This window comes from Pelophylax lessonae, assembly GCF_965119305.1.
Source record: "Pelophylax lessonae genome assembly, chromosome: 2".
NCBI lineage: Eukaryota > Metazoa > Chordata > Amphibia > Anura > Ranidae > Pelophylax > Pelophylax lessonae.
The window spans coordinates 100,059,135-100,074,209 of NC_138769.1; the positions used below are offsets into that span (position 1 = coordinate 100,059,135).

General features: G+C 43.3%; 1 protein-coding gene across 1 annotated transcript in view; it reads right to left on the reverse strand.

Annotated features, from left to right (window-relative positions):
• Nucleotides 1–15,075, reverse strand: part of LOC309547965 (interferon alpha/beta receptor 1-like) — a gene marked incomplete at its 3' end in the record, with an annotated part of 139,077 nt that overhangs the window by 96,993 nt on the left and 27,009 nt on the right. The window contains exons 2-5 of the mRNA XM_082247958.1: nucleotides 13,459–13,592; nucleotides 8,555–8,705; nucleotides 6,421–6,526; nucleotides 1,413–1,588 (exon numbers count right to left, since the gene is read on the reverse strand). Coding sequence (XP_082104084.1) covers nucleotides 1,413–1,588; nucleotides 6,421–6,526; nucleotides 8,555–8,705; nucleotides 13,459–13,592 — 567 coding nt within the window. The remainder of the gene's footprint in view (nucleotides 1–1,412; nucleotides 1,589–6,420; nucleotides 6,527–8,554; nucleotides 8,706–13,458; nucleotides 13,593–15,075) is intronic.

The window sequence follows — 15,075 nt, forward strand, 5'->3', positions numbered from 1 at the left end:
TTAGCTAACCATGTTAAAAGGCTAATTGAGGATTACAAAACCCTTGCGCAATTATGTTAGTACAGCTAAAAACTGTTGTGCTGATTAGAGAAGCTATAAAACCTGGCCCTCCTTTGAGCTAATTGAGTATCTGTAGCATCAGCATTTGCGGGTTCAATTATAAAATGGCCAGAAAAAGAGAACTTTCTTCTGAAACTCGACAGTCAATTCTTGTTCTGAGAAATGAAGGCTATTCCATGCGAGAAATTGCCAAGACACTGAAGATTTCCTACAACGGTGTGTGTACTACTCCCTTCAGAGAAAAGCACAGAAGGGCTCTAACCAGAATAGAAAGAAAAGTGGGAGGCCCTCGGTGCACAACTAAGCTGGAGGACAAGTACATTAGAGTCTCTAGTTTGAGAAATAGACGCCTCACAGGTCCTCAACTGGCAGCTTCAGTAAATGGTATCCGCAAAACTCCAGTCTCAAGCTCCACAGTGAAGAGGCGACTCCGGGATGCTAGCCTTCTAGGCAGAGTGGCAAAGAAAAAGCCATATCTGAGACTGACCAATAAAAGGAAAAGATTAAGATGGGCAAAAGAACACAGACATTGGACAGAGGAAGATTGGAAAAAAGTGTCATGGACAGATAAATCTAAGTTTGAGGTGTTTGGATCCCACAGAAGAACATTTGTGAGATGCAGAACAAGTGAACAGATGCTGGAGGAGTGCCTGACGCCATCTGTCAAGCATGGCGGAGGTAATGTGATGGTCGGGGCTGCTTTGGTGCTGGTAATGTGGGAAATTTGTACAAGGTAAAAGGATTTTGAATAAGGAAGGCTATTACTCCATTTTGCAACGCCATGCCATACCCTGTGGACAGTGCTTGATTGGAGCCAATACCCTCCTACAACAGGACAATGACCCAAAGCACACCTCCAACCTGTGCAAGAACTATTTAGAGAAGAAGCAGTCAGCTGGTATTCTGTTTGTAATGGAGTGGCCAGCACAGTCACCAGATCTCAACCCTATTGAGCTGTTGTGGGAGCAGCTTCACCGTATGGTATACAAGATGTGCCTATCAAGCCAATCCAACTTGTGGGAGGTGCTTCAGGAAGCGTGGGGTGAAATTTCTTCAGATTACCTCAACAAATTGACAGCTAGAATGCCAAAGGTCTGCAAGGCTGTAATTGCTGCAAATGGAGAATTCTTTGATGAAAGCAAAGTTTGAAGGACAAAATTATTATTTCAAATAAGTCATTATTTCTAACATCGTCAACGTCTTTACTATATTTTCTATTCATTTTGCAACTCATTTGATGAATAAAAGTGTGAGTTTTCATGGAAAACATGAAATTATCTGGGTGACCCCAAACTTTTGAACGGTAGTGTACCAGAGAAATGCTTTACAAGTATATATTTATGGCAACTTACTCTCTTCCAGGGGATAAAAAGTGACTATGTTGGAGTTGTGTTCATCTGTTTGCGAATTGTAAACTGAAACAAGTAACTTAGATCTTAAAAAGATATCTAGGCTGGACACATTGCACTCCGGAGTGGTGATATTTTCACATCCTTCCAGTATACTCCAATTACTCAGTGAATAGTAGCTTTAAAAAAAAAAAAAAAACAGAGGAAAATATTCTTAGTTCCACACAGACTTTAAAGAGGAATACATTAATCATAAAGCACGACATGAGTGGAGGAAAAGCAAAAGCAGTTTAAAGGGTAAATCCAATAAAAAGTTATAGGTGGAACCTGGTTTCTTATGTGTCTTGTATACTCCATTAGTAAGATCTCCCGGTTATTATTTCGGATTCTGTCCCTACCCACCTTTGTCCATTCCAGCTCCGTCTGGTACATTCCCCATTACATAAAAGGGTGCTGTGATGTGTTTAGGTAGCTATGTACAGCACCCTAGCTCCTCCCACCAGCCATGATCTGCCACCATTGCGCAGAGAACATGAATCCAGTATTTATATCACTAGTTCAAAAATAAGGTATATAATGAAAATGGTTTTATTTAAAAATTTTCGTTAGCGTATTGATCAGGGTGAAGGAGGAAAGGCAAAATAAAAAGCAGATTAAACAACAGATTTACAGTAAACCCCCCTCCATTGCGGGGGTTACGTTCCGGACTCAGCCGCGAAAAGTGAAATTCAGCGAAATAGAAAAACCCTATTAAAATGCATTGTAGGCATGTTTATTTTACTGTCACTGTACGTGTAAAAGCATTTTAAGGTCTTTAAACACACTTTTAAAACAATAGAAACTCATTTAAACACATAAAAGATACTGAGAGACATAGCAAGAGCTATGGAAAACACAAAAATATTTCATTTTTAATGATTTATATAGTAAAATAACATTACAAAAAAAAACGCAATATACCGGGACCGCAAAAACTGAACCGCGATGGAGCGGGGGATTACTGTATTAGTACTAAAAAGGACGTATCCCTTTCAATTTTTGATGGCATTGGAGTTTTTAAAACTGCATAAAAGTGGAATTTTATTTGCTGGCAAACATAGAAAAGTTGGTATTATAATACGCCCTTTGTGTAAATAACTCCCCGAGAAAGATTTCCAAGTTTGTGTGACGGGATCACTCCCTTTCCAAGATGTCTGTACAGAGCTTAAAGCTTCAGATGTAATCACATCAGTACTGATCACTGCATCATTACACTCACAGTATGTCCTCAGTCCCCCGTAATGAGTGATGCTGGGATAACTGAGAACATACAGTGAAGACATCTGAAGTTTGTGATTAACCACTTAAGGACTGCCCGCCGCAGAACCACTGCGGCAGGCTGGCCCTCCTGCGCGAACCGACGTAGCTCTACGTCGGTCGTGCACCTGCTGCCAGGGGGCAAGCGCACGCCGCCGGCGGCACGCTCCCGCCCCCACACGGCAGCGGGGACTCTAATGCACGGGGCCAACGGCCCCGATTGTCGCCGGGCACACGCGATCATTCCCCACTGAGAGAGAAGGGCGGTCAGCTGTTGTAAACACAGCTGACCGTTCTACTCTTTGGAATGATCACAGAGCGCCTGTGATCCTTCTATATAGGATCACATGTCTCCGTGGTCATTTCAAAAGCCCAACCCCCATACAGTTAGAAAAACTCCCCTAGGCTTACATTTAACCCCTTGATCACCCACTGTGTTAACCCCTTCCCTGCCAGTGTCATTATTACAGTAACTGCATATTTTTAGCACTGATTACTGTAGTAATGTCGCTGGTCCCCCCAAAAGTGTCAAAAATGTCAGTTAGGGGTCCGATCTGTCTGCCGCAAAAAAAAACGCAGATCGCCGTTATTACTAGTAAAAAAAAAAAAACTATATAAATGACATAAATCTTTCCCGTAGTTCGTAGATACGATAACTTTTGCGCAAACCCACCAAAATACGCTTTTTTCGCCATTTTTACCAAAAATATGTAGCAGAAAACAAATTGGCCTAAAAAAATTTTGATTTTTTAATTTTTTTTTTGCGAATGTTATATAGCAGAATGTGAAAAATATTTTTTTTTTTCAGAATTGTCGCTCTTTTTTTATTTTATAAGCGCAGTTTATAGCGCAAAAAATAAAAATCGCAGAGGTGATCAAATACCACCAAAAGAACGCTCTATTTGTGGGCAAATCCTTCCGGTCCAGAAGTGGTTAAAGACCGATAAGGGTTAATTTACTAAAACTGGAGAGTGCAAAATCTGGTGCAGTTCTGTATAGAAACCCATCAGCTTCCAGTTTCGTTTTTTTTTTTTTTTTAGTTAAAGCTTAATTGAACAAGCTGAAGTCAGAAGCTGATTGGTTAACATGCAGAGTTGTATACAAGGAGGATTGGGAAGCGCCACCATCTAAGTGCAACTAGTCTAAACAATTGAAGCCAGAAATAAATGAATGGTGGCACATGTATCCCAGTGGAAACTATGCAGAGCTCGGCAGGGTCACAGTTGGGTCTCTACGATCAGGCTGTAGGAGCCGCTGGGAGAGGACATCTGCTTGGCTAGGAGAGTGCTGTGGATAGCAGCAGGTCAGCCGCAAGTTGGAGACAGCAGGAGACTATGGAGATCAGCTGATGGGATGGAGGTCCGGTCGGCAGGCTGTGGTGACTCCGCCGATAGAGACTCGGAGAATGGGGACTGGTGAGCCACGTTGGCAGTGGTGGCAGGAGTCTGTAGCAATCAGCTAGCTTGGTGCAGCGCAGGGATTGTAGTCCTGTCAGCAGGCTGGGATGGTAGAGCTGATGTCAGAGTAAAGCAGGGCTAGAGCCAGAGCGCAAATTCCAAGAGGAGGCTGTGGGTGGGGTGGAGATGTGGCTACACATTTCGGAGCAACGAGGACCGCCCCTTTGTCAAACCATACAAACCAATGAGCTTGAGTGCTTATAAACCCCCCCCCCTTTTTTTTTTATTACTTTTTCGCTTTTTTTTTTTAATTGTAATTTTATTTCATTTTTCTCTTTTAATTGATTTTTTCCCCCAAAAAAATAAATTTATCCATCTGTACCAAAATGTCCAAAATAATTTTTTAGGCCGTTGTCCCTTGTGCAACTGCCACTATTCAACAGACCCCATTCTGACATTCATTTAATTATCCTTCCGCATCATATCTATAACCACTAGTAATAAATGTGTCCCTTTTTGTTGTTTTTATTTCTTGTTTGAAAAATTCTAATTGTGTTATGCCAGAAGGTGAAGCAACAGCAGATATGAAGATCTGTCACATTTAGATTGGATTACCCAGTTCTCGCCACCCCCCCCTTTTTTTTTTGCATATCTCCGCCCAGCCCCCTCCACTTTTGCCTTTAAAGGCACTCAAGCCAAGCCCATTGGCATGTATGGTTTGACAAAGGGGCAGTCCTTGTTGCTGTGAAACGCGTAGCCACATCTCCACACCACCCACAGCCTCCTCTAGGAACTTGCGTGTTTTGGAACACTGCCACCCCGCTGCTCCAGGTCTAGATCTGCTTTACGCTCAGACATCAGCGCTACCATTCCAGCAGGACTGCAATCCCTGCGCTGCACCCAACTAGCTGATTGCTACAGAATCCTGATCAGTCACCATTCTCAGATTCTCCATCGGCGGAGTCACCACAGCCTGCCGACCAGAGCTCCATCCCCTCAGTACATCCACTTAGCTGATCTGCACAGACTCCTGCTGTCTCCATCTTGCGGCTGACCTGCCGCCATCCACAGCACCTTCCCAGCCAAACGGATGTCGTCTCCCAGCGGCTCCTACAGCCTGATCATAGAGACCCAGCTAAGACCCTGCCAAGCTCTGCATAGTTTCCACCAGGATATATGTTTTTACTATTTCACCAAATGTGAGGGTCACCTTTCATTCATTTCTGGCTTCAATTGTTTTTAGACTAGTTGCACTAAGATGGTGGCGCTTCCCATTCCTCCTTGTATACACAGATCCTAAGGTATCCAATTCCTTCTTGGGACAGCTGCAGCCTGAATCTTTTTTTATGTTACGGACTACCAACACATTGTTGCTCTTAAATTCCCCCCCCCCCCCAATAAACAAGTCCATCCCCCCCCCCCGACTCTACTTTGAGCAATATTGTAACTCTGCATTGCATCTATACAATGCAGAGTTGCACCAGATTTTGTACTCTCCAGTTTTAGCAAATCAACCCCACACTGTGAAGACTGAGGACATCTAGTTGTGGAAAGGGATCAGGGCTGCTGCTAGAAATCACGGGGGACCGTACAGTCTACCTGGCAGCCCCACCCACCCCCCCCCCCCCCCCCCCCAAAAAAAATTTTTTTTTCACTAAAAATACACTAAAATCATTATTAGAGGACACAAACATAAAACAGAACCTGTGTGAATTAGCCCCTTTTAATACATTTTTACAATTAAAAAAAAAATTATATATTTTTTTAAAATGTTTATGATTATTTTATTTTACAATTTGTAATTTTTTTACAGGACAGGAAAGCCTGCAGCGCTGGGGAGGGGGGGGGGTGCGGCACAGTGAAAAGGGGGCACATGGGGAGATCAGAAGCAGGCAGAACAGGGAGGAATCGGCGTTGGATAAGCAATTACAGGAACTATGCCCTGTGTCTGTGTCTCTCCCTGCTGCAGCTGAAAGCTGTCAGGAGGCCGAGAAACTGGCTTTCAGCTGCTGCAGAGAGCCACACAGGTCTTCCTTCTGTAATTGCCCTTCTGCCCAATGGCACTGATTTCCCGTGCTGTTGCCCCCCCCCCCCCGTGTGCCGGGCCCCCTACAGGACTGGTGGTCCCCCCTATCAGTGGCCCTGAAAGGGATCATTGCAGTGGGTAGCACAGGACAGAAGGTGAGTATTACAGCATGAGCTGCATTTTTTTTTTATTAGCCTCCTGAAGGACCTTTTTGGAAAAAAACATATGTGGATATGTGGAGAGGGAGGCTTTAAGGAATTATAAGACTTAACATTGGTTGGGTTGTACATACCTTTTCTGCACTGAAAATGTCACATTCGGGTTCTTTTGATAGTCCCAGTCCCATTTTAGCAGGTATATGGTGTTTATTCCTTCCACTCGTAAATTCTCTGGAAGTACTGTAAAGTGAGATATAAACCAATCAGGCTGTTTATATCCAAACATATTGTATTTATATTCTACTACTGTATAGTGAAACAGATGGTCCATCAATCACCATTACCTTTTTTTTTTTTTTTTTTAATATAAAGAAAAAAACATTTACGTAATTTATTTACGGGAGATGATATTTACACATTTACACTATTTATCTGCCCACCCAAAAGTTTGAACTGTGTTGTGCTGCTGCTAAAGTACATTTTTTCAAGCAGTTATAAGTGCTATTTTCTAAAACAAAAAAAAAGACAAAAAAAAAAAAAAAATCACCATTCCTTTCTTTCAGGTGTCTTTTTTCAAAATTGTACATTGACAGCTGCACATGCGTAGCCCAGTGTACAATCGTGGCATCTTACAAATGCCAGGAAAACATGCTGGTTCTTAGGATGAATGAAGTCGTCACAGTGCTGGAACGGGAACTTTACAAGCTAGGAGTGTCATAATGTGCAAGTTTGCTGTGTATTAGGATCAACCGATATCGTTTTTTCATTGCCGGTACCGATATTTTGGTCATCGCGTATCGGTATCGGCCGGTATTTTCGTACATTTATTCATTTTATTTGACAGGTACTGTTGTGGAGGGATCTGGGGGTCTAAAAGACCCCAAACCCCTCCTCTGCACTTAAAAGCATTCAAAACACCAAGTTTGGCTGTTTTGAATGCTGTCATTTTTTTTAAATCTGGCGCCGAGTACCCAGAAGTGATGTCATGACATCACTTCCAGATTTTTGCATGGAGACCCGATCAGAGCCGAATGCAGCTTTGATCAGGTCTTTGGAAGCCGTGCCGGCTGGTTGCCCGGGTCTCCCGATGGGACGGGAGACCCGGGCGAGCCGAGGAAGGCGGCGGGAGGGGACGTCCCCTCTCACTCCTTGTAATGACAGCCGAGCGGCTTCTCAGCCACAACGGTTGTCATTACAAGACAGCCGACCGTCGGCTATGGACGCCGGTACCTGGGTGATGCCTCTAGCTGCAGGCATCACTCCGGTACAGCACTTTTCTAAATATCGGTAACCTCCGGGGCGTATTCCGATATATCGGGGAAAGTGCATATTGGCCCTCGATATATCGGCTTTGCCGATTAGCGGTCGATCCCTACTGTGTATGCTTGCATATTATGACAAAAAAGAGCCTGAAAAGTTTTTTTTCTATTTTCTAACCTGAAAAGTTTCATTCTGCTCTGAATTGAAAAATGCAAAGTATTCTGTGAATGGCGCCCATGCTGACCAATCAACCCCTTGTTTTCACAATACAGGACAGCCGCTCAGCATGGGACTGGGAAGATAGTGGAGATCAGTATAGTAGCAGTGCCTATTACAGTGATTTCCAGCTTCTACAATAATCCCACAGGTATGGTACATACATACTTACAATGATCCATGCTGCACCAATGTAGATATGTAAAATATTCCATACCTGAAATTCAGTTTTAAATGAGTGACATTTGTATAAAAGATATAAAAATGTTAACATTCAATAACGCTTTAATGGTAAATACAGTTTCTCCAAGCATACAGTACATTATTATTGGGTATTGTGACATAGACTAAGGTCACCATACCTGTTACAATCAACTTTATATTTACCAAAACTGTAAAATATAAGGACCTACCTAAACTATCCAATCAATTTTTTTCCAACCAAGCAGGCCCTTTACACTACATACTTGTTGGTGGCAATTAAGGCCCACCCATCGCGCAAATATATGCGCTACATTGAAATATGAGGTTAACCGTATTTTACTATATTCAATACATAATTTTTTTTAATATATATATATATATATATATATATATATATATATATATATATACACACACACACACACTTCAAGAAAGCGGTTTTAATATCTAAAGTCAGAGCTCTGGCACAAAACACAACTGTGCAATCAAATCTGCAAACTCAGAGAAACAGAGGCTCAACACTAATACCACAGAAAGTTTAACAGGAGTTCCACTTGTTTTCTCTTTGCCATGTCACATACAACTTACCTTTAGGCGATTTGAAACAGCTTGCTGCACTGAAGCGACTGTGCTTTGCCGCCTGCAAATCATAGATCTGAGCCCTCACGCAATAGATCACATCAACATGAAGGTCGCTATACAGTATCTGAAAAGAGCTCAGGGGGGGTCTCATTTTCCTCTAAAACACAAAGAAGGTTCTGGCAATCAATACCCAATTTTGTAAGTAATGTGTTGGTCCCAAATCATAAAAACATAAGCCATTAGCACTAACATTGGGTGCTGTAGTGATTAGATGCATGGCCCCATCCATATATAGATCAGCACATCGTCCTTATCTCAATGAAGTCTCATTAAATCATCAACACTGTGGATGTATCAAGGAAGAATGACAGATTGGGGTTGATTTACTAAAATCGGAGAGTGCAAAACCTGTTGCAGATGTGTATGGTAGCCAATCAGCTTCTAACTTCAGCTTGTTCAATTAAAGTGGACTTCCACAGTAAATTTATACTTACCTCCATCTTCTCGCTCCGGGTCACCTGAAAAACAAATGGATAATCGCAATTTTTTTTTTTTTACTTACCTCGTTTAGAAGAAAATATACTTACCTTACTTCCTTCTTCCTCCCCTCGGTGGCCACGGCGATTCGTCACTTCCTGGCTTTGCAATGATTCCTGGGAGCTGAACGTCATCGCTCCCAGGAATCAATGCACCTGCACTGGCCCCGACGTCAGGTCCGGTGCAGGCGCCGTCATACCTTGCAAAACAGCTTCTGGGCATGCCCAGAAGCTGTGCAGGGATGACGCTGCGGACCCGGAAGTGACGGCGGGGCCAGTGCAGTGCATCGTGGGACCGAAGAAGACGGAAGAGGACGCAGAAGAGGATCGCGCTGACTTCAAGCTGACTTCAAGCTGCCCACACCTGAGATGGCAGCGCTGGACAATACTTTTTCAAGGTAAGTATTTCTTCTTGCAGGTAAGTGCAACCCGGGACAGATCAGAGGCTAGCCATTGTGGAATGTACTAGCCCTGACTGTCCCGGGGGTATTTTTATTAAAAAAAAGTATTCCCAGGGTGGAACTCCGCTTTAAAGTCAGTTGTAAAGTCAGAAGGTTTTTTTTTTATCTGAATGCATTCTATGCATTAAAATAAAAAGCCTTCTTTGTGTGCAGCAGCCCCCCTAATACTTACCTAAGCCTCATCTCTATCCAGCAATGTGCACAAGTGCCTCAGCCGTCCGGGACTTTCCCTCCTGATTGGCTGGGACATAGTAGCGGGCCAATGGCTCCCGCTGCTGTCAACCTCTGTTAGCCAATTAGGACAGAGAGGGGATAGGGCTGACCTGCAGCTCCGTGTCTGAATGGATACACCAAGCTGCAGCTTGGCCCGGGTCCCCTTATAGCAAGATGCTTGCTATGGGGGCACTCAACAGGAGGGAGGGGCCAGGAGCACCGAAGAGGGACTGAAAGGAGGAGTATTAGGGCTGCTCTATGCAAAACCATTATACAGAGCAGGTAAGTATAACATGTTTGTTATTTTAATAGAAAAAAAACTGAGCCTTTACAATCACGTTAAGCTTTCTCAAAAAAAAAAAAAAAAAAAATCTGGAAGTGGATTAGCTTTTTATGCAGAGCTGCACCAGATTTTGCGCTCTTCCGGTTTTAGTAAATCAACCCCATTGCCTTCATAAAGGGACATAGATTGAACAGGATGCATGTCACCTGAACCCACTTAAGATCCTACAGAAACAAGGTTATAGCAATGGGCTGCCTTGAAGGCCTATACAGTAGCCAGCTTTATTCTCTATTGCAGACATTCTTAGTAAGGGTTCCTCTATAGCACATGTGTCAAACACAAGGCCCGCGGGCCAAATTTGGCCCACCAGGCCATTTCACGTAGCCCTGTCACCCAGGGATTTTTTCAGTAGGAACGTGGCAGAACTCTGTTCCGCCATCTCCAGCTCTCTAGCTCCGCTCCCCACACACCACTGTCACTTATGAACACAGGGCGTGGTTGAGTTCCTGCCCCTATTCTCTGAGAAATAAGCCTTGGATAAATGTATGTAGTCTTACAGATACAACTGGCTCTTTGAGGGCAACCATAATGCTGATGCTGCCCGCAATGAATTTGAGTTTGATACCCCTGCTCTAGAGATTGTTGGGGGTTTCTTGTAAAAATAATGTTTTTTTTACAGAAGGTAAATCTCCTTTAGACCGCATTCACACAGAAGCGGCACGACTCCTGCACGACTTCGGGGGCAACCTGTCAGTCCCGTGCACCACGACTTCAGCGCGACTTGCACGGACTTCATATAATGAATGTCTATGCAAGTCGCTCCGAGGTCGCCCCGAAGTAGTACAGGACCCTTTTTCTAAGTCGGAGCGACTTGTGTCGCTTCTATTAGAACGGGTCCTGTAGCACTGCTTGGACCGCGACGGCCTGCGACTTGTCAGGCTGACAAGTCGTGATAGTGTGAATGGAGCCTTAGTGTAAGACAGTCAGTAAAGCAAACCTGACACAAGCTCTAATACTTCGAACACCGATATCAAAAGAAGAAAAAAAGAAAGAAAAAAAAAAAAAAAAGACGATCAATCCTCATGTAGCAGTGACCTATCGTCATGGAGAAATTGAAGGTGCCCTGTTGATGACCTAAAAATCCATTCATCTCCCAATTTAAATATAAAATTTACTAATGTAAGCCTGGCCATAGACGATACCATTTTCTTTCCTTCCACCCAAAAGAAAATCCCTTGATTCCCCCATCAACACAGTCAGTGCTGATGTTGATGGGGAATGCCTCCCGCTGCGATATTGTATTATGCCAGCGGGGGGGCACGGGGAGCATTCTCGGCCATCAGCATACAATGCTATAGCCGCTGGCAGTAACCGTATGTAGAGAAAGCCGATATGCTGGTTGTACCCAAGTTGATGGATCGATCAACTTGAGTACAATCAGCCTGCTCATACAAGGTTCGAATCTCAAACAGTCCCTGCTGAACCCGCCAAAGATTCGAACCGTCTATGGCCGGCCTAATTTCTTAGACAAAAGGTCAATTGTTTAGTCGACTTTTGTCAAGCTGGGTGGTGCCAAAAAGGGGCACCCTTGACTCAAATTTTGTGCAATTCATTATTGATCGGACAAAATTTGAGCTTGGTATGGCAGGCTTAAATTACACCTTTACCCAAATTTTTCCTTCTGGCTTCCCTCCCCCCCCCCACCTCTCCCACCATAGCACAACGATTCCTTACTTTTTAAAAGGGTTTTGTGCACCCCCCACCTCCTGGGATGTTCATGTCACACATCCAAAGAGGAAGTTTTACTGACAGGCAAAATGCACGCCATGGGATTCTACGTGTGCCCAGATGTGCCGCAGGTCTTCAGGACCAGGCAGAGACTTGTGGTACATCTGAACACGTGGGGGGTTCATGCACATACGTCACAGATATCAAGGTTCCAGATACCAGTGTTGTATGTGCATGCATATGAAACTCCCCTTTTGCAGGTTTAAATGTGCTGCAGGTATTTGCCTGTTTCCTTCGGAACATCTGCCCATGGGTGAGCTTTTCAAATATGGCAGCAGGGGAGTGCGGGCCACTATATCGGGGGACCAAAGTTTCTCTTTAGGTCACCTTAGGAAGCTCTGGAGAAGCATTTATCTATCTATTCATGGCAATTTTTAAAACAAAGCCAAAATAATAATGTACTTTTGCCATATTGATTTATGTGAATCATGAATTTTAACCGGCAAGTGTCTCAGAGAGATCTCATATACCAGACTGGAGACGGTGAGATCCCATGGGAGGTGCTTAGCTTATATTGACAGGCGATTTTATATTTTTGATCATGTGAGTGTAACTATGGATGTTTTTATAATAAATGTGACGATTCCAAAAATATTACACTAGTGGAAGCTATTCTTTTTCATATGCCTGTCTCTGATACCCCGGGGAAGAGGAGACAGAGAGTAAGAGGACCGCATATCTGCCATCTGGGTGTTCGTGTTTAAAATGTATTATGCGATCTGTGCCTGGTCCATGAGAGCCATGAGAGTGGAAAGGCATGGATGCAGTGGTGTATTTTGGTTTTATGCTGCCCTAGACAAGACTAAAGTTGGGCGGCCCCCCTCCCCCTCTCATGTAAATTTGCCCCACCCCTTCCTATTTAACATAAATTCTCCTTCACTTAAAATTTTTTGGCAGGGTCAGGGAGTGATGGCCATGACGTCACTGGTTGCTAGATGCAAGGCGGCTCTAGCAACCAGTGGCCAATAGAGTCTCAGGTGTAGGCGGCGGGGGGGGGGGGGGCTTTTTTGCCGTCCCCCCTGCAGAGTGCTGCCCTAGGCCTGGGCCTTGTTGGCCTAGGACGAAATACAACACTGCATGGATGTCTGGTGAGTGGTCATTTTACCAGGAGTGTACCGACACAGGGGTGGTGGAGTGTGAGGGGTTCCTATAATTGCACATTGGATTTATCCTGGGCCCTCCCGGAGTTTTGAGATATACATGCATTTTTGAAGAGGTTGTTGGATGGACTTATTAAAGACTATAAAGACTATACTGTTCATTCATATATTTTATTCTATTTTAAGAATTGCTTTTATATTTGAAGGATCTCTTTTACTGTTTATCTGTGAAAGATCAATTTTTGCACTACTGTTTTCTTTGACGTGTAACCTGGATCAATTAGGCACACGCTAGGTTTCTTTTTATTCATTGCATCTGTATGTAAGTAGCAGCAGTTAATGGTATATATATATATATATATATATATATATATATATATTTTACCTGAGCGCAGGGGTTTACTATATAGCATTACGCTGTTTGGTAATTTATTTGACATGAATTTTAACAATAACTGCACTGATCTTTAAAGAAGGTTTAACATTTCTAATCAAGAATCCTTAAAAAAAAACAAAAAAAAACACTTACCTCTTCTATACTGTTGTTCATGTTTTGAAGAACTACAATATATTTTGCATCTACAGGATGTACTGGAGTAGAAATATCGGCTCTAACAAGCCCATCATGAAGCACCAAAGAAAGAGTGGGGGTAGGAGGCCATTCTGGTAAAATTGACAACATATAAGATTATTTAGGAGTATTATACTCCCTACTACACTAAACGTAAGGAAGAACTATAGGCAAAACCCCCCCCCCCCCCCCCCCATTTTGGATCGAGTAAGGGAGGGTTATAAAGTATTCTGTAAAATAGGTAAGGTTCTGCTCCACTAAAATAAAGTGCTAAATGTGCAAATGCTACTCTCGTACTGCTCAAATAAATATATAAAATGGGTAAAATTGATCACATACAATACTGTGCAAAAAATCAAATACTGTGCAGAAACATCGTGCAATATCCGCAAAAAGTGCAAATGCTAGTAATATTACAAAGTGCTAATATACTAACTGTGTGATAATGTCCTCCAAGGATGCATGCACTTTAATTTAACAAATCTTCACATGGAATTGCTGGTCCTTGTAGTGCCACCAATGAATCTGTGCATCAGTGCTGACTCAGCACAAGAGTCCAAACATGCAGTGACCCTGATTCCTCCAGTGACCCCCACCAGGAGTGCACTCACCAGATAGCTACCCTCTTGCAACAGGGGAGTATCGCCTTAGGTTGGAAAAATCTGCTTTACTCTTCCCTCCGTGATCCTCCCTTGAGCTCCCCCTCGCAATCGCTGTGTAATCGTATCCTCTAGAGCAGTGGTCCTCAAACCTGGTCCTCAGGGCCCACTAACAGGCCAGGTTTGCAAGATAACTGAAATACATCCCAGCTGATATCATTTGCTGCTCAGTGATTGCAGTATTCTAGTCTGCATCTCTCCAAGGTAATACTTAAAATCTGGCCTGTTAGTGGGCCCTGAGGACCGGAGTTGAGGATCACTGCTCTAGAGCGCTCCAGGTGACGTCAGCGTGATGAAACGCATAGGGTGGGGCTTAGCGTTATTGTGACACTTCCGGTACGGGTCCGTGGAATGCAGAGTGTCCCAGACTTTCAGCTTGCCTTGGACCATATGTGTGTAGTTTACTATGTCAATGTAAGTGGATAATATTTTTTCCAATAAAGTATACTAGTTTTACACTATGGGGATCATCATTTTGTGTTCCATTGAGCCATAAAGAGGATACGATTACACAGCGATTGCGAGGGGGAGCTCAAGGGAGGACCATGGAGGGAAGAATAAAGCAGATTTTTCATCCTAAGGCGATACTCCCCTGTTGCAAGAGAGGGTAGCTATCAGGTGAGTGCACTCCTGGTGGGGGTCACTGGAGGAAATCGAGGTCACTGCATGTTTGGACTCTTTATTGTGCTGGGTCAGCACTGATGCACGGATTCATTGGTGGCACTACAAGGATCAGCAATTCCATGTGAAGATTTTTTAAATGAAAGTGCATGCATCCTGGGAGGACATTATTACATTGTTAATATATTAGCACTTGCACTATGTTTCAGCACAGTATTGTATATGATCAATTTTACCAATTTTATATATTTATTTGAGCAGCACGTTTGAGTAGCATTTGCACATTTAGCACTTT